This window comes from Sphaeramia orbicularis, chromosome 13 (genome assembly GCF_902148855.1).
Source record: "Sphaeramia orbicularis chromosome 13, fSphaOr1.1, whole genome shotgun sequence".
Classification (NCBI taxonomy): domain Eukaryota; kingdom Metazoa; phylum Chordata; class Actinopteri; order Kurtiformes; family Apogonidae; genus Sphaeramia; species Sphaeramia orbicularis.
In genome coordinates, this window is record NC_043969.1 from 14,781,624 (window position 1) to 14,805,381 (window position 23,758).

At 36.1% G+C, this 23,758-nt stretch overlaps 2 protein-coding genes across 3 annotated transcripts; one reads left to right on the forward strand and one right to left on the reverse strand.

The window, feature by feature from the left end:
• Window positions 1–1,458: 1,458 nt before the first annotated feature.
• On the forward strand, window positions 1,459–11,100 carry tbrg1 (transforming growth factor beta regulator 1). 2 transcript variants are annotated; one of them, XM_030152587.1, is made up of 15 exons: window positions 1,459–1,598; window positions 1,798–1,924; window positions 2,977–3,034; window positions 3,146–3,228; window positions 3,549–3,585; window positions 3,951–4,013; window positions 4,631–4,867; window positions 5,014–5,084; window positions 5,722–5,960; window positions 6,726–6,862; window positions 7,084–7,230; window positions 7,883–7,980; window positions 8,310–8,420; window positions 9,653–9,798; window positions 10,282–11,100. In XM_030152587.1, exons 2-15 carry the CDS (start codon window positions 1,806–1,808, stop codon window positions 10,368–10,370), a joined length of 1,635 nt encoding a protein of 544 aa, XP_030008447.1. In that variant the 5' UTR covers window positions 1,459–1,598; window positions 1,798–1,805; the 3' UTR covers window positions 10,371–11,100. The 2 variants fall into 2 exon arrangements, with proteins under 2 accessions (XP_030008447.1, XP_030008449.1); XM_030152589.1 differs by lacking the exon at window positions 3,951–4,013.
• A 288-nt stretch (window positions 11,101–11,388) lies between these two features.
• On the reverse strand, window positions 11,389–18,938 carry siae (sialic acid acetylesterase). The gene is made up of 10 exons (XM_030152590.1): window positions 18,776–18,938; window positions 16,918–17,079; window positions 16,431–16,597; window positions 15,939–16,077; window positions 13,796–13,964; window positions 13,611–13,699; window positions 13,395–13,528; window positions 12,980–13,134; window positions 12,682–12,868; window positions 11,389–12,012 (listed from the first exon to the last, which is right to left on the reverse strand). Exons 1-10 carry the CDS (start codon window positions 18,876–18,878, stop codon window positions 11,746–11,748), a joined length of 1,572 nt encoding a protein of 523 aa, XP_030008450.1. The 5' UTR covers window positions 18,879–18,938; the 3' UTR covers window positions 11,389–11,745.
• Window positions 18,939–23,758: the final 4,820 nt, after the last annotated feature.

The window sequence follows — 23,758 nt, forward strand, 5'->3', positions numbered from 1 at the left end:
TTAACTACATTAACTCTGTTTAGAAAAAAATAAGTCACAAAATTACAGATCCTCACCTCATTGGATCACATCCACCATACTACATAATTTCATTAAATTGTAAATGCACTAAAAAAACAAAAAACAAAACAAAACATTATATAATTCAATTCAGTGCCCATTAAAACATGCACAGGATCTGGAGTTATGTTTCTATGAAGTGTTTTGTTACTTGGAGTAAAGCGGTTGTGATTTCAATGTCAGTGCTGTTCTGTTATCAGGCTTGAGTTTGAAAAAAAGAACAAAAAAAAAAAAAAAAAAAAGACCAATACGCTGTAAATACCAAATCTGAAGTTACTATGTTCAAAACTATGCTCAATAGCATTAAATTAAGTGGATTTAGAAATTAAATTTAAAAATTGCTTTCAGCTGTATATCATTTTCCAGATCAGCAAGAAATTGATCACTTTTCCAGATGTTGTCATGCTGCAATGTGTGATGTGATATAGCTGCATTTTTCCCCCAAGAGAAACATAAATATCTTTACTTTCTGTCAATGGAGAAGAATCTGGAAAATTTTGTAGAGGAATCAAGATTTTGGTCAGATCTACACTGTGTAATAACTGAACTATTTAGCTCCCTCATGCTTGTAACTTGTATGTTTAACAATCAACCATATCTTTGTTTATTCTGAAATTGTCTTTCCAATATCCAACATCTATCCAGATAGTTAATATTACAACAATATTTTATGTTGTCAATTAATTACTTTCATTTATTCATCATTAACCATCTTTATGTTAAGTTTCGAGTTACTTTATACAGAAGTGTATTGCATTCACAATAAAATTCGGCTCTGTTTTTCCGAATTAACGAGATAATTATCACGTAATTACCAGAAAAAATAAGTAAAAAAAAAAAAAAATCGGCTCTGTTTTTACGAGATAATTATCTCGTTAATTCAGAAAAACAGAGCCGAATTATTATTATTATTATTATTATTATTATTATTATTATTCAAAAAAAAAAAAAACAGTATCTCGTTAATTCAGAAAAACAGTCGAGTTTTTGTTTTTTTTACTTATTTTTTCTCGTAATTGCGAAATAATTATGTCGTTAATTCGGAAAAACAGAGCCAAATTTTATTTTTTGTGTGAAAACAATACGCTTCCGTAACTTCAGTCTATTCTCTAATCGGTTCTAATTTCTGATACCTACCACGTAGATCGCAAATCAAATAACATTAACACCCAAAATAAAACGAGGAGGATATCCGGTGATGATGGTATCATTAATAACGTCCGATGTGCAACAAAACCAGGTAGGTGTCTTTTTTCTGCAATTGATTTATTTTCCCCGGCTTATTTTCGCTCTTTGTACGCACAGTTTACTGTCATTCAAATAAATATATGTCATGATCACATATTTTCCGTAAATGTCCCGCATTTTTTGGTTGTTATAACCTGTCGGTATCGTTAGTAACGTTAGCGTTTAGCTTCTGTACATGTAAACAATGTAATGAACACGAGAAAAGGTTCCGGCTGGAACACACGGAAACAAACAGTCCGGAGCACAAAGAGAGAGTGCTGGGTTTTTTGGTTTGTTACAGGTTGATTAAGGTACGTGTTGTGATTTTAGCCCAGAGTTAGATTTCTATGTTTTGTAAGCACTTATAAGCAAGTGTAACATTGAGCAGTATATAGTGTCTTATGTGCGTTTTGTTTTTAGTGGAAGCCAGGTTTGCTTGTAGCTGTGTGTATGAGGTTCGTGTCTGCAGACAGAATACACGTATTGTCTGTTTATTTATTTCCATTACAGAGGCTCCTATGGAGTCACTCAACACCTTTGAATCCGAGATGGAGGCTGACGGACAGGGAAACTACTCTCTGTTTCCTGCACTGGACAGCATTGCAAGTCTGTCTGGGACTGCAGAAACACTGGAGAGGTTGTTATAACAGTATGATTTTCAATGCAAGATTTATTTACTTCACCTAGTTTATCTGCCTGAGACAAAACGTGCTACTGCTGCAGAACTGTGCAATTTACTATATGTGCCTATATAAAAACAGTATTTTTCTGTATATTTGTTGTACTTCTAGCTGCTCTTGTTGTAGCTAACTTACTTGCCTTATATTTTAATTTCTTTAATGAGTCTAAATGGGTTTTTGTTGTTTAAGCATGTTGCAAAATTACCTTCTGTTGTTTTTATCACCATTATTATATCTTACTTCTTGTTCTACACTGACAGTCAATGAAAACATCCAGGTGACGTTTATAAAAAATTATTTTATTACGAAGCTGTGAAATTATGTAGAAGCTGTACAGATCAATAAATTAACATAGCAAGAGATGAAACAAATAATGAATTCGCAATTGCTGTAAGCAATGACAATGTCCAATCCAAACCAAATGGCTACCCTGCCATTGCAAAGTTCCAGCTTCAATAACAAGTGTTGTCCCCACCAACAGCGTTTGTCTGGATTTAACCGTGGCATCTTGGATGTAAGGAGTAAAAATTTAGGCCTTTTCATGGCCTTTATAAAAGCTTCACAACCCATCCTTTAAACGGTGTACAAATGTTTGTTTTTCTCCAAAACAGCACTTTGACCCGTTTCTTAAGGACCACTCCCACTCCCTGAAGCCTAGTGAAAAATGTTTGGAAAGTGTAAGACTCATTAATGAGTTCTGTGCACACTATTCAATTGAAACATTTCAAATCAAACACTTCCCAAACTCATCATTGCAAAATATAATAAATTATTGACCTGGACATTTTCATTGACTGTCAGTATAGTTTCTTCAGTTAGTCTTTAGGGTTTATTGTTTTCTGAACCACAACTTGGATTATTTTTGTTATTAATGTCTCTTGTTCCTCAACTTTACTGCAAATGAGGCATCTTCCTTGTGTATCTTGAGATTAACAAAACATTGCATGACTTTTTGCCAAACAAATAATGACATTGCTCAGAGTAATGGCTACAATTTTGCTCTTTTCAGTGAACCTCCCACTGAAATTGCTGAAAAGCCAAACCTCACATGGCTTGATGCTGCACAGGTATCGACTATTCATTATTAATATTTCATTGTGATGCTTTTAATGAGTCCAACTACAGTGCTGTGAACTGCTCAGTATTCATGTGGTGAGTGTATTTGTTCTTTCGTGTAGATTGTCCTGGAGGAAGCAGGCCGGCCTATGCACATAAAGGAGATCAAGCAGAGAATCATTGACCGAGGACTTGTTCAGTCCAAGTACAGCAACCATCTAATTTTAATACATACAGCATGTCTTTACTTATGTGCATTTATAAGTCAAGATATGAATAGCAGTGTAGGGTTTTATGACAGTATATCATTATTATATTATCAATTTACAACTATGAAGATTAACATTTGTTGTTTTGTGGTATATTAGATGAAATAAAACAGATGAATGAGACTAGTAAGATAAATGTCAGCAACTCATAGGCATCTTTTGTTTATCAGGTGTGTTGTATTTATGTTAGCAATTTGAAATCTGCCACATTTTGCTTAAGCTAAAAACTCTTCTTATCTTGTTTTCTTGTTGTTAGTGCAAAGTCAAGCTTGGAGGCTGTCATGTACCGTGAGGTAAGAAATACAATTTGAGATTCAGTCTGACAGCAGCCTCTGCTGTTGAATATAATAACTTGCACCTCCGCTTAGCATTTGAGTTAGTTCACTTCTTACAGGACATGCTCCATGTGTACTTTTGTTAACATCTTTTCTATCACATATTCTTTTTTTCCATCCTGCTTCTTTGTCATCACCTTTATGATTTTAAATTGGTGCGGACTTGGCTCTGCTGCGATTCCAGGAACAGATGCTCAGACACATAGGCCTTGTCCAGACATATGAGCAATCTGAATTATGGGCTAATTTACTCCCAGCTTTTGGGGATCAAATTTGGCATCTTCAGCCCGTTGCATTGGCCTCAGTCTCACGTTATGTTTCAGACACAAAAAGGCAGCAGGAGATTCAAGAGGATTGAGAACAGAAACGGAGTCTTTGCGCTGCTGGTGAGTTATATGGGACACAAATGCTGCTTTCACACAAAACCTGATCATGACATTAGAAACTGGTTGACCTTTGTGTCAGCCGTGGATAAATGCTTGGAAAATTACACGTCTAATACTAAATCACAGATTTACTGTGGAATAGATGCAAATGTTTACTTATTTTACCAGCTTTAAATCAGTAAATTACTGTGTTATACTCCATTTCAACATGGCTGAAGATTTGGCAAGATTTTAGCTGATCAGCATAAGAAATATCACAGCTACTAGCAATCATAGGTATTGGTTAAAAAAAAGGTTGCATAAGATTAAAAAAAAAGTAGTAAAAACTTTCATCTCTTGGGATCTGTGCCTCAGAATAAAAGGGGTATGAGATTCAAATCGTACTTGAGGAGTTCTTTAGCTGAGAGACATTAATGTTATTTTTTTTTTTAAATCTCATGTCCATTTTAATTTTAATAACTGGCATTGTTTGTGTGCTGCATCGCTTCTTATTTTATTATTTACATGATGGTCTGCATTTTCATCCATCATCCTGAAGGCAACAGCAGCACAAACGTCAGGTGGTGTCAGTGCACAAAAACACATGTGTGTCTTTCTCCTCTTCTGTCTCTTCACAGACTGATGAGGAGCGGCAGCAGGCCCTGCAGGCCTTCACTGCCCAGTCCTTCCTCGGATCCCCGACCCAGAATACCATATCCAGTTCTGGCTCAGGTACCCCGGCACCTGCATTTCCATCTCCTGCAAGTTCATCAGAGCATAAAGCAAAGGTGAAGAGAGGTCAGCGAAAGAACCAGAATGAAAAATATCGGCTCAAGTATCTCAGGTTACGGAAAGCAGCTCGTGCAATGATATTTGTGAGTACACTATTGATTTGTGATATCATGCATAACTGGAAAATTGTATAAAGGTTACAACTAAAGTTATTGTCAATATTCCAGTAAGGATACAGCACACAGCTCTTTATTTATTTAGAAAAATTTCATGGCTGTTTTACCCACAGGAGAATGCAGCCCTCTGTGATGAGGTTGCCCACTTAGAAGAGAAATTTCTGAGAGCAAAGGAAGAGCGGAGGTGAGTTAGTTTAAAAAAAAAAAAAATGAATATAAATAATTTATAAACATACAGTATACCTAATGAAGAAGAACCATTTATCAGCATTGAACACTAAAAAATATAAATAAAAATCTTCATTTCAGTTTACCTCGTTAGCTTGCAAACAAAAACTACACAAAGCAGATCTGGTATAATAACTTACACACAAACCTGTTCCTGAAACATAAGAAATTATTGATAATGACAGTTGCCTCGAGATGAAGGTGGCACAGTGAGCATCATTTTGACAGTCAATCAAATCACAAATGAGTGGAAAATTATGTGAACTAGTGATATAACTATGGCATGTCTGTAATTTTTTTTTGAGGCGTTTTTATAAAAGTGAATGATTATTATGGCATTCATTTAAAATAATTACAGGTAGCTCAAAAGATTGCGATAAAACAGTGATTTTTTTAAATAACTGTCATTGGTCTAAAGTGAGTTAAGGTGGAAAGGTATCCTGCTTATCATATAGTATATGATAGAGGGGGACTAGTATGTAAAGGAGTGGTGATGATGAATAAGTTCTGTGATGATGCTGCAGTGTGAGCATGTACCATGTTTTTGTATGGTTTTCACTACATGTGACCTTAACACTGATTTTCATCATCAGGTTCTTACTGAAGTCATTGTTGCAGTACCAGTCATTGTCAGAGGGGGAGATCCTGCCGACACCCAGCTCCAGCTCTCATCCACCTGTGCAGAATGTGGCAATGACTTCAGGACCTGCTGGGTCTTCAGGCCTGTCTGCAGGTCATAACCTGCCATCAGCGCCAACTGGGGATGAAGGACCACTTAAAAAACCCAAGAAAGAAAGAAAGGAGCGAGCCAGGGAGAATGGAAAAGAAGAACGTAAGTGTAGCATTACACAGGGTGTCCGTAAAATCTCTTTACAATTTAACAACTTAATTACAAAAGCAAATGAATAGACTCATTTGTGGAAATTGTTACAGAATGAAAAGTAGATACTGAAGTTTTTTTTGCTTAATTTAATCCACCTCTATATGGACACTATTAGTTGCACAAAGCACATTAAGATAGTACCGGATTTCTTGCCATATTGGCTGTAGCATAGCCTCAGCAGTGGTGTCAGTGGCATCAGTGATCCTTTCCTTCAGGTCGTTGATGTCCCGTATCTTTGTTCGATACACGATCATATTTTACATAACCCCATTAACAGAAATCCAGGGCAGCGATATCTGGTGAACGAGGTGGTCAGGGAATTGGACCATCCCTTCTAATGCACGAATTAATGGACGTGATGGTAGATGTCTTTCATACTTAATCCTGTGGTTTTGCTGAGTCTGCATATCTGATTTTGTTTTAATAAACCACGGTTCACATTGTGCCTTTTCTTGAGGATTAGCCATTTTTTAGGGGTTTATTTAACAGAACCTGTTTCGTCAACAGGATACCTGGAATACACAAATTTAGTGTGATTAAAAACTTTGATAACCACTGAGTACATAGAACAAATCTGATTACCATATCTCATCAATTGCTTTTGTAATATGTTTTTTAGATTGTAAAGAGACTTTGTGGACACCCCGTATTTCCCTGTGAAACATTGGGTGTATGTATAGTTTATCAGTATTTATAGTCTCCCGTCTCTTTTAGTTCCAAGAAAGATGTCCAAAAAGAGAAAACTAGCAGATGGTTCCCGCAAGCTGGTGCAGCCCATTCCTCTGGACTCATCTGGTCGTCCTGTCTTTCCTATCGTACTGGGAGGTTTAACTGTCTACAGTCTGGGAGAGGTGAGAGTGTGAACTGACTCACATTTTGTACATTTGTTTATCACAGCATTGCAATCAAGAAAAACTTCTGATCTCTTTTCCAACATACTGTACTGTCCTCATGGTAATAGTTTGTAGCACAGTTTTATCATTCTGTTCTAGCTATAAAGGTTATATATGTCCATAACCAAAAGCTGAAAGCTGACACTAATTAAATACTCAAACCTGTGGCTGGTCTCCAGATCATCACAGACAGAATGTTATTCCATGACGAGTGTGCCATCTATCCAGTGGGCTTCTGCAGCACACGGGTGTTTGCCAGCATGAAAAACCCTGACCAGCAGTGCCTCTACACCTGCCAAATCAAGGATGGAGGAACAGGTCCACAGGTACATAGTCACAGTTGTGTCCGTCATTCCACCACATATTTGTATTTGTAGCTTGAAATCATTTCATCACAGTACATGACTGTGTGTACTCTGTGTTTTAGGTGCCTTATATTATATGAAGTGTTTAGATTATGTTTAGTCCTATATATATTGTCCTTTTCCCTGCTGGTTTTATATATTATTTTTTATTATAGTTAATATTTTGTTTATTCATATTTTATGATTATTTTTAATCTATTCTATTTTACTACATTCTATTTTCTTATCTTGTTTTCAGTTTTTGTAATTTTATATTTACTCTATACTCATTCTCTGAAGTTCGTATTTTTTGAAGTATTGTTTTTTGTTTTTTTTTTATTAATATTGTTGCGCTGACTGGAGTTGCAGTCCTAATTTAATTGTACACACAATGACAATAAAGGCTATTCTATTCTATTCTATTCTATTCTATTCTACTGCATTTGCTCTATTTTATGTAGTGTTGTCTACTGACCTATACACAACTTCAGAAAACTAATTTTCTTCGATTTTCATATATGAGCAGAATTGAATGACAATAAAACAACCTTTGAATACTTCGAAAGATCCTTGAATGATACGCGCCAATGAAATGTAGGAACTTTAAAACATTTTTCCAACAATGTTCCCCTAGTTTGAAATCGTGCCTGAAGAAGATCCTCAGAATGCCATCGTAGCCTCCTCTGCTCTGACGTGCCACTCCAATCTCCTCAAGGCCATCGCATCTGTCAGGTATCAACAGGTTTTGTTTTTTTTTTCTTTTTTTTACTTCCTGATAAAGGCTTGAAGCCGAAACATGTTAAAGTGTGTTTTAAGGTCTATACATGACCATGCCATGAGAATAAAGGCATTTTAATGATTAAATAAAAAAGAGTACCTTGGAGTTTTCTTCCTGTTTGTCAGGTATCAACAGATGCTTGGTTCTTTTCTGCATAGGTTAAGAATAAAAAGTAGGTCTAAGTTTGGTATACTGTGTCTCATATGTATGTATTCTCTGAAATCTATGTTTTATCTCTTGCATCGGATCCAATTTAATTATATCCTCTTTGAACCTCTTCCAGTTCCAAGTCTGTGGCGCCCATCGTACCATCAGGAGCAGACTTCTTCGGCTTCTCTCATCCCACCATCCAGAATCTCATCCAGAGTTGTCCTGGAGCGCGGAAATGTTGCAAGTAAAGTCAGCCTCTTCACTGAATCTGACAACAACACAGGGTTCACTTGACATCCCTGAGTGTAAATTATTAATTAGAAGGATACAAGGGCAAAGAACTGGGTGTCAGTTGTGATGTCATGTTGACTTTAATCTTTTATTTCTATAAGTGCAGTGTAGGTAACATCGTCTAAATACAATATATGCAGATATTCTTGCAAAACTTGGAAAAAAAACTATGAACTATGCAGGACAGAGAATATAAGTGTCATTCAGTCACAGTAGTTATTAGCAGTAACATATTTTCCAGTCTGTATGATTAAGCTCGGTGTTTCTCAGGGTGAGGTTTACGCTGTTGAATCATTTAAAACTTCCTACACTGGAAAACATTAACAAGCCTGGACAGATGTGAACTTTGTGAAGCATTGAAACTCAGCTGAAGCAGAACATTTTAAAACAAAGACAGCAAACTCAGCTTTTCTGTATCAAAACTTTGTGTCCTAAAACTATAATGAACACTGGAACCTGATGTATTGAGCATTAATCCAAAGCAAAGAACTAAATTTTCTATCTGAACATTCAGTTGTTCAGTGTTTTATCAGGTTACTGGTGGTGTAGTCAGTGTACAGGGTGGGGAAGCAAAATTTACAATGAACATTTAGTTGTTTTTTCTCAGCAGGCACTACGTCACTTGTTTTGAAACCAAACATATATTGATGTCATAATCATACCTAACACTATTATCCATACCTTTTCAGAAACTTTTGCCCATATGAGTAATCGGGAAAGCAAACGTCAAAGAGTGTGTGATTTGCTGAATGCACTCGTCACACCAAAGGAGATTTCAAAAATAGTTGGAGTGTCCATAAAGACTGTTTATAATGTAAAGAAGAGAATGACTATGAGCAAAACTATTACGAGAAAGTCTGGAAGTGGAGGAAGCAACAAAAAAACGTACCAAAGCTTTTATTAAAGCTCTCAAATCCAAAATCCTAAAGGATCCAACCAAATCCATGAGAAAAATGGCAATTGAACTTGAGGTAGACAACAAGACCGTTAGAAATGCAGTAAAATATGATTTGAAGATTTAAATTCTCATGATTTTGAATAAACTAATTGGTCATACACTGTCTTTCAATCCCTGCCTCAAAATATTGTAAATTTTGCTTCCCCACTCTGTATATTAGTGATGTTATTTATGTTTCTAACAAGCAACATCATTGGGTTTAAAGGCTTTTTTTTCTTGTTTAACAGCTACCGATGGATACGATTTGAAGTCTGTCGCCCTGGTGATAGCCAAGTCCCTCACAGCCTGTCAGAGGACGATGCCTCGGTCAACTTTGAGGCCTACCAGAGACACCAGGGCTTCGATGAGAATATGAAAACTGAGCAGATGACAGGTTGTTTCACTTTAGGTTTTTCCATCCTGGCTGAATTTCTAAGTTTATACTGATTCACGCATGTACATGAAGATGAACTACGTAGACGTACATGGGATGTTTGTATGTTGTATCTTCTAATGTGGAATAAATGGGGGCAGCAAAGGACAAGAAAAGCAAAAAAAAAAGGCTTACGACAAGGGTAGCAGAGGATAGAGAACCATTGAGCAAAAATAGGTTTCTGTTCAGATTCTGTACAGATGCTCACTGAATACTTATGTATCAGTAACCCTCCTTACCCCAGCAACTGATCCTCCAGGCTGCCGTAGTAAATAATGTATAGTATATCATGAATGTAAGTGACTAAGCTAGTGCTGGAAAATACAGGTATATATATCTTACCGCAGTCTGAGAATGTTGGTAGCTGCAGTGAATGTTTCAGCACTCTTACCATAATCATTACATTGACAGTAACTCTTCAAAACTTCTACCATCTTTCCTCAGGTCAGACACCGCAGTCTCCCAGTTCTTCACATCAGCACCACCTTACCTCCCCAACTATGAAGCCTTCTACCTCATATTTCAGCTCTTGAGATTCTGCGCTTCAGCAACTCTGAAATTAGTGTCAACAGATTGTAATTCCCTGGAATATTCACAGTAATTTACAAGGCTTACCTATGTTTGTTTTTTGTGTCAAAGTAAGCCCCACGCACAGCATACTAAAGATATGTACTTGCATGGTTGACCTTAATATTCTAGATCCAGCTAATGAGTTTGAGCAGTTAAATGTTTAGAGCCTGTTTAATCTCAGACTGCACCCAGCAGCCCAGATGGGTGCAATAAAGAGCATAATTGCGCTTTTGGTCAATTCTGCTTTGTATATTAACAGTGGCACAGCTAAAACTGTGATTGAGATATCATTATTATAGGAGGGTTTGCTGCTAGACAGATTATACCGAACAACGTTATTACAATTTGTCAGGTTTATTGCATTCAGCTGTTGGTATGCTTCTTAAAAGTCGCAGTTATAAAACATTCAAGAGTTCAAAGTACACACTACATTTGTCTGTTTTATTTTGACATAAATGTGTTTTACTTTGAATGAAATACATGCACTGACGATTTGACATTTTATTTGCAGTTATACTTTATGTTAGACAGGGTAATTAAAGGCAGTTATTATAATTTTTTTTCTTTTACAAGCAATAAAAAACCAAAGTCACATTATTAAAGTGCAATAAATGAAGGCAGATTTTACGTAGTTTGTTAGTCTTTCTGGATCTGAAAACAGAGTAGCCCCCTTTAATTGATGTAAACAAACTGAGGTTTAACAGTAAACCTGATTTTTGGACCAGAACTCTGACAGCATCACTATTGTATACATGTATGAAAACAGCTTCATTGTGATTACAACATATCACAAGCAAACCAACACACAAATTACATAGAGGTATTACATTATATAAAGGGCACTTAAATAGTTTACTTAAGACAGCATTTCTTTTTATAATTGACACAGTTCAGCAGTTTAAAGGCAGTGAAGAGTAGATATATTCTCAACAGCAACAACTGGAAATCCAACTTTCATACTGACCAATCAATTAAAGGCACTGATTTGAATTTCAACTAAAACACAAACTTGCATATTGGTCAAACAATTAAATTGCACTAGCGTTCTTTCTTTGTTTAACAGCCATAATAATTGAAAAGCATTCTTCTATATTGATATAGTCCAGCAACTGTAACAGCATTAGTTTTTTTTTTTTTCTAAACACTAACAATTACTTCAAGGTTAGAAAAACTTAAATGTAAACTTTTATACTGATATGGTCCAGCCAGCAAAGGCAGTAGTTTTTCTCGTTTTTAGCAGCACCAACAATTGAAAATCAAACTTTTACAGTGATTATGCATCTGATTACAACTATGTAAGGTAAAGGGACATCTTCAGACTTTTGTGTTTACCAGAACTCAGTAATTTTTCCAAACCTTTGCTTTGCCTGGAGGATGGTCAATCTCAAAAGGCGGTGCAGGCAAAACCCCACTGCTGCTGTAAATTGGACAGGCTTTAAAGCCACAGGGCCAGTCTATCCATGCATATCGAAGGGCAGCTATTTCATCCAAAGGTGAACACATAGTGGTTGATAAAGAGACCGTGGTCAGACCCCAGTGAATGATGGGAGCTGGAACCCAGCAGGACTCTTTCTCCAATGAAGACGGAATACTAGAGCAGCAAATCTGTAAGGAATAAATAAGAACAAAGAAAAGTGAATTGAAGTTATTCACACTTTACATTAATGACAAAATGAACTACAATGTGCAGATAAACCAGTAGTTTCTCAAACATTTGCAAAAAATTATACATCGCAACTGCATTTGTGTCACTGAGCCAGTTTACATGCACACTAATACTCTGATCATTATCTGATTTCTGGAGTTAGGTTATTCAAATGATCATGTAAACAGGATAATCTCATACATTTGATCAGATAACAGTAATCTGATTATGAAAAATCGGATTAACACACCTGGATTTCTCCTTAATACTCCGATGTCTTCCTGCATGTGTACAGGTTAATCTGATTTATTTACTTCTTACTGCTCATGTAAACACAGTTAAAATCATAGAAGACAGAAGTTATGTAATCAAACATGCGGGGAAGACGACAGGAAGTTTGATTCTACCATCACTATGTACATATTCCAAATGAAATCTACTAACAAACTGGAGTGTCTACATCAGGGGTTTTTGATCATTGCATTTCTTACGTCCATGTAAATGCGTCAGATCTGATTATTACAATAATCTGATCGCTCATACTGGATTTTTATGGTCATGTAAACAGGTTCATTGAAACTATTTCCTGTGACAGATTAAGATTTGCTAAGATACATCTGGCAGCTCACCTGAAAAATGTCTTTAGAAGGAGTGACTGAGATTGTCTGGTCATAGGTGATGTTTATGTATGTTTTAGTAACCAGAATGTCGTTAGGAAAAGGTCCTTGGAAAGACACATTCTTTTCATTATAAGCCACTGCCCTTGCTCCCAGTGACAACCTTTCGGCTACGTCCTGCTTATCTCGAGGATGGATCCTGAAAAAAGAAGATGGGACATGTTTACAAAGAAATCTAATAAATAAAGAGCCGGCATAAGGAGGAAATGTTTAAGACATTTCACGATAAGAACATAGACATGATCCTGACGTTCCGTAGGGTGATTTCTCATCTGGCAAATCCAGAGCCACAGCCATGAATGTTCGCTGCATCCTTTTGTTTGGGACAAAGCCAGTGTCTGCCGTCTGGTGCCAACGTATCTCAGGAAAGCCGTTATTTACAGGCCCCTTTTCATGTGTGGACAGCTGTATGAACAGAGGAATCATTAATTACATAACAAATTAAATATTCATATAAGATGTCTTGCTTTACCTGCTAAAATAGGTAATCTTCCACATTTTTTTCTTTAATGGTAGTACAATAGGTTCATAAATACATTTTTATTTTCTGCATGTTTGTAGAATGTGTGCTGTGAACTTTGCACAGCATTGAACATTTTAAAAGTCTAATTACCTACAGTTGTGTTTATTACGAATGCATGCAACAAACATACATACATACATACCTGGACAAATCCAAAGGGGAAGTCTATTGCTGTCTGCCCCCCCGTGGCTTGGTGAAAAGCATTCCTCCAGTCATTGATCATAGCAGGGAATGAACAGTTGTACTTGTCCTTATGATAGCCTGCATTGGCTTCACCTAAATGTACAAAACCCCTTAGATTTGTGTACATACTGTATGTTATACTTAAGTGATCATGTGACTGTACAGGTAGTCTTACCTTGGTACCAGATGGCACCTTTCAGAGTCATCTGAAGAAATGGATGGATCATTGAATTCCACAAAACAGAATTTTTCTTATAAGGGACACTAAGATGTCACAACACACATAAAGGACAAGTTAATGCTTGCATGTTGGGTTAATGCACCAAAGTTCAAAGCTTAAAACTGTTTTATTTATATTACTCAGTGCTATTCTTCTCAAGTCCACATTGCTCGAGTGCTTTCAAAGAAGACCAGGCTTCGACAGGTGTGCCTCCCCAACAGGACTCCACTAAGCCAATGGGGTAACCCAAGGTCTCATACAGGTGACGACCAAACATCCAGCACACTGCAGAGAAATTGGCTACATCTCCTGGAAATAGAGCACAGCTGTTTCAACCAGCGGTCAAAAAGCCCCATGCTCAATATCTGATGAGCAGTGTTGGTTTTGTGTCAAAGAAAAAAATGGAATTAGCCTGGAAATACATGGTGCTACAACCATGCCAAAAGAGCAGCTTGGGTTTAAGAACACAGGTATGCTAAAAGCAGGGTTCCTACAAGTTAAATTTAAGACTTTTTAAGACTACTTAGAATAGAATTTAATGCCTGTTTCATGGCCATACTGAAAAAATTTGTAAGTCCTAGAATTTAGGAAAATGTATTTATTTACTCCAATGCCTTGATTCCCATTGTTCCGAGCCTTTTCTCACCAGGGGCTGCAAAGTTAGCAATAACTGGTTCCTAATTTCAACAGAAATTGTCAGGTTGGAAAGGGTGGAACTGAGTAGACTAACATTACTTTCTTTGCAGCTTAGACATTTTCCAGACACATTTAAACACAACACAGCGAACAAGTGTATGGCAACATAACTTAAGACCTGCCAGATCAAATTTAATACCTTTTAAAGACTTTTTTAAGGTATTAAATGCAGATCTGTAAATTCAAGACTTTTAAGACTTTTTAAGACCCTGCAGGAACCCTGTAACAGAGTTTAAAATTTCCCCACCTAATGTGTTTAGAGTAAACTAACAGAAAGCTTGGAAACTGTGAATGAGTGTGGACTGTGCTTCTGCAGTAGTTTATCCAAATAATGTCTGAAAAGGTCTCATTAACACATGCATTTTCTATAAACCTCTGAACCAGCTAAATCACAAGTATGATCCCAGTTTGCATTAATAATTACTAAACTCTTTCTCATCTAGGACAGACAGTCTGATTTGGATCTGAGGTATGTCTTCCCACATGTCATAGTAAATGGTTGAATTGGTCTCATACAGTTTTGGTTTCACTTTTGGTGGAGACGCACAGCACTGGAACGACTGACGTTCAGCGCTCTGGCATCAGCTCTGACTACACTGAAGCAGAGCGATGGACGTGTTCTTCTCTACTTTCATCAGACCTGACAGTGATGTAGGGATCTTTTTGTTGTTTGTAGAAATAAGAGACCAGCTACTCTAGGATGGTCAGAAAGCACTGTCAGCACAAACAACGGGTTCAGAGTTTCAGATCAGATATCAAATTGTATTTTGCATTGAGCAGGAAACCACTGAAGTAGAGCAAATCTTTGACATTTTAAAGTCTTTCATCCAGGCTTGAGCCCCAATTCGACAACATTCGGTCATTGTTTTTACCTGCAAACCTGATGTGTTTTTTGTGTGTGTGTGTGTGAGTATGGAGTAAATGTTTGATCATATACAGGGTGGGGAAGCAAAATTTACAATGAACATTTAGTTGGTTTTTCTCAGCAGGCACTACGTCAATTGTTTTGAAACCAAACATATAGTGATGTCATAATCATACCTAACACTATTATCCATACCTTTTCAGAAACTTTTGCCCATATGAGTAATCAGGAAAGCAAACGTCAAAGAGTGTGTGATTTGCTGAATGCACTCGTCACACCAAAGGAGATTTCAAAAATAGTTGGAGTGTCCATAAAGACTGTTTATAATGTAAAGAAGAGAATGACTATGAGCAAAACTATTACGAGAAAGTCTGGAAGATACTATTAAAGAAGAATGGGAGAAGTTGTCACCCAAATATTTGAGGAACACTTGCGCAAGTTTCAGGAAGTGTGTGAAGGCAGTTATTGAGAAAGGAGGACACATAGAATAAAAACATTTTCTATTATGTAAATTTTCTTGTGGCAAATAAATTGTCATGACTTTCAATAAACTAATTGGTCATACACTGTCTTTCAATCCCTGCCTCAAAATATTGTAAATTCTGCTTCCCCACCCTGTATAACTGGTACAGCTGCCATTGAATCACCAACAAAGCTTTATGATCTAAACAAGACTTTCAGCAATTCAGTGAATTCAACAGAAAAATCAAACCATTTCTTACGTGCTGAGGGCACAGACCAGGGAATTTCCACTTCAATCAAGTCATCCAGTTCAGTGTCAGACATCTTTAAGGCAGCCATAAAAAACCTCACATGAGGATATTTGGCTGCAAGGGCAAGCTCATCTGATGCATTGAAAACCTTGGAAGGAACCAGTAAATTAATAATTGAGCACATTTTATAAACCCATACTGAAATACATAAAAACACCAGAGATGGTGTATTTCCCCTAAATACGTACTTCGTGTCAGTGTTTTGTTGTTAATTGCTTTAGTTTTGCATCTTTGGAGTTTCAAATAAAAGCCGAGATATATTTGTAAGTCACATTGCTTTATGTTCCAAAAAATTCATAAAGACTATTCCCAAGAATCCCTGCAAAAGCACCATTCTGGATAATCTAATGAAAGAAAACAAACTGAGCTTTCTTTGTAATATTATTGTAATATTATGAGGGAAACTGTTGTTCTTAATTCACCTCTTAAAGTAAAACATACCTGATATGTTTGAAAATACATGTTGCTCTGGCCTCCACACAACCAAACATCCCCAAAAAGGACGTCTGTCAGAGTGGCTGAGTCGCTCTGAGGGCCTTCTGTCACTATGGCTGTCACATTGTAAGGACCCCCAGGATCAACAGGGTCGAGGGTAACTTGCCATATTCCTGTATGTGTAGAGACAATGTTTAAGATGTCTGGACTGAAAAATAAAGCAACCAAATGAATAGTTGGAAGCTTTTAAATCAGGATATCTTCTGTATTATATCAGCTTTACCTAAAATTCCAACAATAGGAACGAACCACATGACAATTTAAAAAGTGTATTTCCATAGTTATTTTCAAGCTGCTATATAAAAATAACATTTTGCTGCATCTGTCCTTTTCAGGTTCACTTAGTTTGACGTCATCCATCCAACATCCAGCAGCAGTACAGTATGCACAGATGTCAGCACAAACTCTCCATTTGACAACAGGCTGTACACACCTTTTTTCACACAGACTGGTGAGGTTATCTGTTTTGTTGGTCCTGACAAGTAGACGATGACCTGGGCACCCTCTGGGCCATATCCCCACACCACAGCCCTCTCTGGAGACCTTTGCAGCACCATATGGTCTCCATAGTAGGAGGCAAACTGCAGCTTTCCATCTACATATACACAGTTACACATACAGTCACGGAAAAAATCATTAGACCACCATTGTTTTCTTCAATTTTTTGGTCATTTTCCCTGATAGCAAATATTTTGGCAGTATTATGGCATACATTTGACATTTTTGGCTTTCTTTTGGCATTATGAAAACCTTTAGGCTCAACTATGGTATGATTAAGGTTATCCATAATAGATATGGAGGCACCAGCAATATATGGCTGAGCTATGGCATATGTGTGGTTAACCAAAAGACTGGGCAAAGACCGGGATCAAGTATAGGGATGGTATGGTATGTTTATGGCAAGCCAGAAGATTGACTAAAGAGCGGCAACATCTTATTCCATATATGCATGTGTTTTGGTTGTGTTTTGGCATATTTCTGTAAAGCCAAAACACTGTGCAAAGAGCGGGAATTTCAACCCAGAAGAAAACCCCACTTCATTTTAAAAGCATGATCAACACAAATTGTGGGTGAATTTTGGCCTCCTTTTGGCCTCTCTTTGGGTCAGTTTTGGCTACTTTTTGGCTGGATTACGGGGATTTGGGGCTTTTCTGGGACAATTACGGCTATATTTTGGAAGTCCGCAATTAGTTTCGGGTGAATTTTGGCTTCCTTCTGGTTTGATTTTGGCTTGCCTATTTTGGGCCATTTAGGGCCCATACATCCACCCAGAACTTTGCCAAAATGGCATGCCAGTTTTGGGCCAGATTTAAGCCATAATGATTTTGCTATCTGGGTTAATGCCTGGTACAACTAAAAGTACATTTGTTTGAACAAATATAATGATAACAACAAAAATAGCTCATAAGAGTTTAATTTCATGGCTGATATCTAGCCATTTTCCATGGTTTTCTTGATAATAAGCAAAACCACTTCAGTTCTTGCATCAATATCTATGGCATTGTACTGACAAAAACAAATGCTTTTAGACATTCCATGTTTTCTTTTCTGTCTGTTTTAGTCACATGATACATACAGCGGTTAGTACTTGATTGCATAACCATTGTTTTTGATGACTTTTCATGGCTGAATAATTTTTTCAGCAACTATACATACATATATACATACATACATATACCCATATACTTAACAGTGACCACTGAATTCATAAGAAACATTTTAGGTACTTGATTAACCTGTTTTTTTTATCTTATAATTTAATCATGCTTTTAGATGTAAAGCACTTTGGGCTTCATTATGTTGTTGCAAAGTGCTGTAGAAATAAAGTTTGATTTGAATATCTATGGCATTGTACTGACAAAAACACTGCTTTTAGGCATTGTCTGTTAGTCACATGACACACACAGGGTCAGTATTTGATGGCATAACCATTGTTTTTGTAGACTTCTGATGGTCTAATAATTTTTTCAGCAACTATACATACATACATACATACATACATACATACATACATACATACACCTATATACTTAACAGTGACCACTGAATTCATAAGAAACATTTTTATACAGCTTTATAATAATTGAATTTACTTTACAAACGGTATAAACACAAGAGGGAATAACCATTTAAGTCTATTTTAACTGGTTAAACAGACTTTTTTTTTTTTTTTTTTTTGTTATTATTATTATTATTTTGTCACGGTCTTTCTGCACCGGTGTTAGCTTCCCCACCACACTCCACCCACAGCAGACACATGAGATGAGAACGCAGACAAGACATGTACTCACCACAGCAATGAAAACAGACAAAAAGTATGAGAACACCACACAGCATTGTCATGAAGATGAAACTACATATAACACTGAAATACGGGGAAGATTTGATAGTCATTTTAGTCGTTTAGTCATACGCTCGATAAAAGTTCATTAGAAAGGAGAACAACGCATACGTACGTCTGACGTCTTCCGCGTACGTACACGCCTTCAAAATAAAATGACCAATGAGTAGATGTTTGTTTTTGTCTCAACCTGCTGTTAACAAAACGTACAGAATACGGTGCTTGATTCGACACTTAAAATAAAATAAAATAAAATAAATCAAAATAAAATAAAATAAAATAGTAATTGCAAGTAAATAATGTCTTTAATCTGATAATACTGACTTTAATATAAACGCATATAAGTTAATAAAATAAAATAAAATGAAATAAAATAAAATAAAACAGTAATTGCAAGTAAATAATGTTTTAAATCTGATAACATTGACTTTAAAATAAATGCATATAAAGTAACCCTTTCATGCATGATGGTCACTCCAGTGGACAGCTGTTCTCTTGTATATTCATGGGTTTTGTTGTTTTAGTTGAATATCAGCCAACACAGTGGACGCTAAATGCCTCATCCCATACACTACAATTCATAGTGTTACTGTAACTATGCTGTTCTTGATAAAACCTGCTCTGCACTAACATATTTTAGTGTAAATCAACAAACAAAACAGGTTTTTTTTGTTTTTGTTTTTGTTTTTTTTGCATATTATCTCCATGAAGTGAATAATAACTAGTATTAGAAGATCTTAAAATATGACAAAATAGAATAGAATAGAATAGAATAGAACTTTATTGTCATTGTACATTTGTACAACGAAAATAAAAAGTGCGATCCTAAAAGGTAAAATCCCTGACATAAAAAAAAAAAAAACAACACACGTACACAATCACACTCGCATAATAAATAGATAAAGAAAGTAAAAACACACAGACGCAATCACACTGCCATAAAATAAATTTAAAAAAAAAAAAATTCTATTCTATTCTGATATCTGATTAGCAGCATTAAAATGTTTTTATTGCATAGTTTTCCATATAACTTTCTGATATTAAGTTTTAAATACATGTTTCTTTGCTTAAAAAATTAAAAGCATGGTGTCCAGATGAGTGGACATTTTTGTAACTCCTTAAAAAAAAAAAAAAAAACTGGATCATATTGTTTTTTTCATGCCTAAAGAGGAGTAAGAACACTCAGGAAAAATTTCTTGACTAAGGTTCTCATAGTTCATGCATGAAAGGGTTAATTAACTAGCACATCCTGTCACTATCTATGATTTGGTTTTTTTTTTGTTTTTTCTACCTTGGCTGAGTCATGTTCCCCAACACAAATTTGTACACAACGTACAAATTGTCTCTGTCAGTCATCAGTCAGCTTGTTTTTATTTTATTTAATTAGTTGCACACAACGACAAATTAAACATTTGGACAAGCAAAGGAACAGATTGTGCAGGTGAGATTAAAAAACCCACTGGGCTTATTAAATAAATCTCACCTCATTCCAACATTAGCAAAAACAAAGACAATAAAAATTAAACAATAATAGACTAAGTACAACAAAAATACAACCAAAAAATGTTAAGTCAATAAAGCATTAGTACACCCAATGTTTTTCTCCTCAGGTAGTAGCCCTGCTGCGGAGGGGAGAGTGGGGTAGGTCCAACCTGTGGGTAACCATGAGAAAAGTACTCATGTAACAACAAATTAGCTATAGTTTGCAATCCTGAATCCACATTGGGCTCAAAAACATTTACTTTACTAAGCAAACAAACTTTGTCATACCAAGTGAATCATCTAATCAAGTTTACAGTCTTGTATCTTACTTGAGACATAGACTAATAAGCATATGTTAAATTTTGTGCACGATATGAAACAAAGCCCTAAACTCAGCATAATTATGGATCTGACCCACTGACCCACTGTGAGACTGTTTTATCAATAGGGAGGCTGTGAAGTAAAACATTTAAATAGGAGGTTTCTGGTATAATTTCAACTACTTCGAAGGCACAAAACTACCTAAACCGGCAGACCAGGTCTATAGGTTTATATCTACAATGAAATAAAGTTCTTCGACACAACAAGAGCAGCTGGAGTTCTTAACATGTGTTGAAGACACCCTTGTCTTCCCCTGAGTCTGTTGATGAAATTCAAAGAGAGTCAAGAAAAAGCCGTTCTTCTAGTAAACACACTTGTTTATTGAACAAAGATCTTTGGAGACCCAAGCTTAGTGGAACACAGTCCACCTGGTAAGTAGCCAAGCGAGGGTCTGAATACATGTGGAAATACAGCAAGTTATATTAGGATACCGTTCCCACCAGTACTTCCTCTTCTCGTGTCTAGGGGATTTTCACTTACATCTGATTAAATCAAGTTTTGCTGTCTGGTGACAGTTGCTGACACCCGTGTTCTACTGACCCCTGATAAGTTCACGTTACTAAATTAGGAGTTGTTTGCTCCTTTCTGTACTCAAGTGGAAAAGTACTGACAGAAAGGCGTACCACAGTCATGTGCATGTGCAGTAGATCAATAATGTAAAAGCATGAAGTATAGAAAGTATAGAAGTATAGAAATGTAATATAAATCATGTTTCGACTAATACATTTTATCACACATGTGGAGTAGAAAATGCCATAGCCTGTTTCCATAAAATGTTAAGCAAGTTTGAAGCAAGTTTTGTTAAAGTTGCAAAATGAAAATCAGAATTACATGTGTTTCCATAGATGGGTCTGGAGCAAATAGTCTAGGATGTGTTGTATTATCAGCAGGCAGAGCTGGAAGATAAACAAAGCTCTAATAAAGACACTCGTTTTTTGTTTTGCATCTGACATGGTAGCGTTGTGTGTTTTTCATGGATGAGTCTAATGAATTTTGAGTCCTCACCACAACCTGTTATACCAGAGAGGTTTTCACATTTTATTGGAATATCTGGGAAAATGCATCTGATCAGTCACTTGACCGACCATGAGTGGAGTGTTTGCATCAGAATGTATTAGAAAAAAAGTGTTTCCATTTCCTTGATGCACATTTGCCTCTTGGTGAAAAATAGCTAAAACCACTTCAAGGTAAAATTATTCAAATTTGGGAGGTTTTTCTTTCAAATGTTGATATTTTCATAAACATTTTGTATTAGAAAATGTGGAAGCAGTGAAAATGCATAAATAGAACAAGTGCTCAGAGAATGCAAACCTCTGCCAAGCACCCCGAACGGTGTGCACGTGTGGATTGACTATTTCTTTTTAAATTAAACAGTTTCAAGGTTGTTCCATACAGCAGAAAAAGTTGAAACTTGGTACCAGTCATGTGTATGTCAAATTATATTGAATTCCAATCAATATTTTTTTTGAGTTATAATGAAAAATGTGTCGTAAATGGGATTTTCAATGTTAAATTGAAATGTCCACAGAGTCCACATTCCACAGTGGATGTGGACAATTTTGAGCCAGATACAAGATATTGTTATAAGATACGGATGGATCAAATTGGAGGCTAATCTGAGTCGTTTTGAATTTTTTATGAATTTTTAAAAATTGCTCAATGATGAGAGATAGGAAAATTTGAGATTTTGTGACCTTGCTGTGACCTTGAACTTTGGCCTACTTGGCCCAAAATTTAATGGGTTCATCCCAGGGTCTAGGCCTATCTGTGGGTAAAATTTGGTAAAGATGGTTATAATAGTTTTCCTGTAAAGTTGCTAACAAACAAACAAACATGCAAACAAACAAACACACAAAGTAAAGTGATCACAATACCTCCTGGCAGAGGTAACAACTACATACTTGAAAGTCATAGCGGTGATGCCATTATAACTATCTTTCTCCACAGACTGTTTAGAGTTGCCAAGATGTCCCTGAAGCCTCAACATGACCAGACTTGTGATTTTTGCCTTTTCCAAAATTACTCATGATCACTCTTGAATAACCAGGTGAGATGTCGAGGTAATGGATGTTTTTGTGTTGGTGATGTATAGCATGCACAATGAGTGGTACAGTCCAGTCAATTAAGCTGTTTAACCCAACAGTAGATGTTATTTATTTTGTTTATTTGTTTATTTTGTTTATTTTTGGTCGTGAAACAACACTCAGTCAAGAACAGGGTTCATCGATGCAATACGTTAGCAAAACAGAAGTAAATTAATATAAAATACCCCCGAGAAAAAATAAATAAATCATTAAAAAAAAAAAAAAAAAACATCATTGACTTTACTTTTTATGACAAATTCAGACTTTTTTGACTTGTACAATTACATTTTAAATTGTTAAATCTCATATGTGAAGTTGATGGCACAAGTCTATTTTTTAATTGCATTTCAGATTAAGTTCATTTGGAATTTAGTACAGTTTTTGATTACCTCCAGGCACAGACACCACTTGGTTCAGAACATGAAAAAAAAAAAAAAAAAAGCAACATTTTAGTTTAATAGAACAAAAGTCCTCAAAGACATAAGAAAATAAAAATCAGTCACAGTTTTGTTGTATTTAAATGAACTGTGATACTCACCAGTAGCGCGTTGACCTGTAGGGATCCATGGGTTCCAGATGTGGTAGTTTTTATGCTGTTGTGTATGTGTGCATGCTGTACTGCATTTGTCCAGCAGTCACCGCCAAAGTGTTTGGGGTATAGCAACATGATTGTAAGGTTATTGTATTCCAAAATTACTAATATCTCCCAAAATATTGGTCCTATTATCTTGCTGTTTTCTCTAGTCTGTTCCTTGACCAAAAATACATACAATACCAGTACGCCCAACTGCAGCTGTCTTCTTTTTCTGGATTTTGTGTGAATCCCCAGACATACATGCACACACACACACAGAGGCCACTTGACTTTTATAATATAGATACTCTAAGCAAAGTGTTTATTGACTGAACTGAAAAACCTGTACGAATCTATTCATGAACTCCTGTCTCTGATAACAAAGTCCTGTTGGCACAAATATCCTCAGTGG

Coding starts and splice junctions, on each gene's coding strand:
- tbrg1 (XM_030152587.1), top strand. CDS start 1,806: ATGGAGTCACTCAACACCTTTGAATCCGAGATGGAGGCTGACGGACAG. Junction 1,925..2,976: donor ACTGCAGAAACACTGGAGAG/GTTGTTATAACA, acceptor TGCTCTTTTCAG/TGAACCTCCCACTGAAATTG. Junction 6,863..7,083: donor CTGTCTACAGTCTGGGAGAG/GTGAGAGTGTGA, acceptor GCTGGTCTCCAG/ATCATCACAGACAGAATGTT.
- siae (XM_030152590.1), bottom strand. CDS start 18,878: ATGACTATCAAATCTTCCCCGTATTTCAGTGTTATATGTAGTTTCATC. Junction 13,700..13,795: donor CTTGAGAAGAATAGCACTGA/GTAATATAAATA, acceptor GTGACATCTTAG/TGTCCCTTATAAGAAAAATT. Junction 12,869..12,979: donor GAGAAATCACCCTACGGAAC/GTCAGGATCATG, acceptor TTCTTTTTTCAG/GATCCATCCTCGAGATAAGC.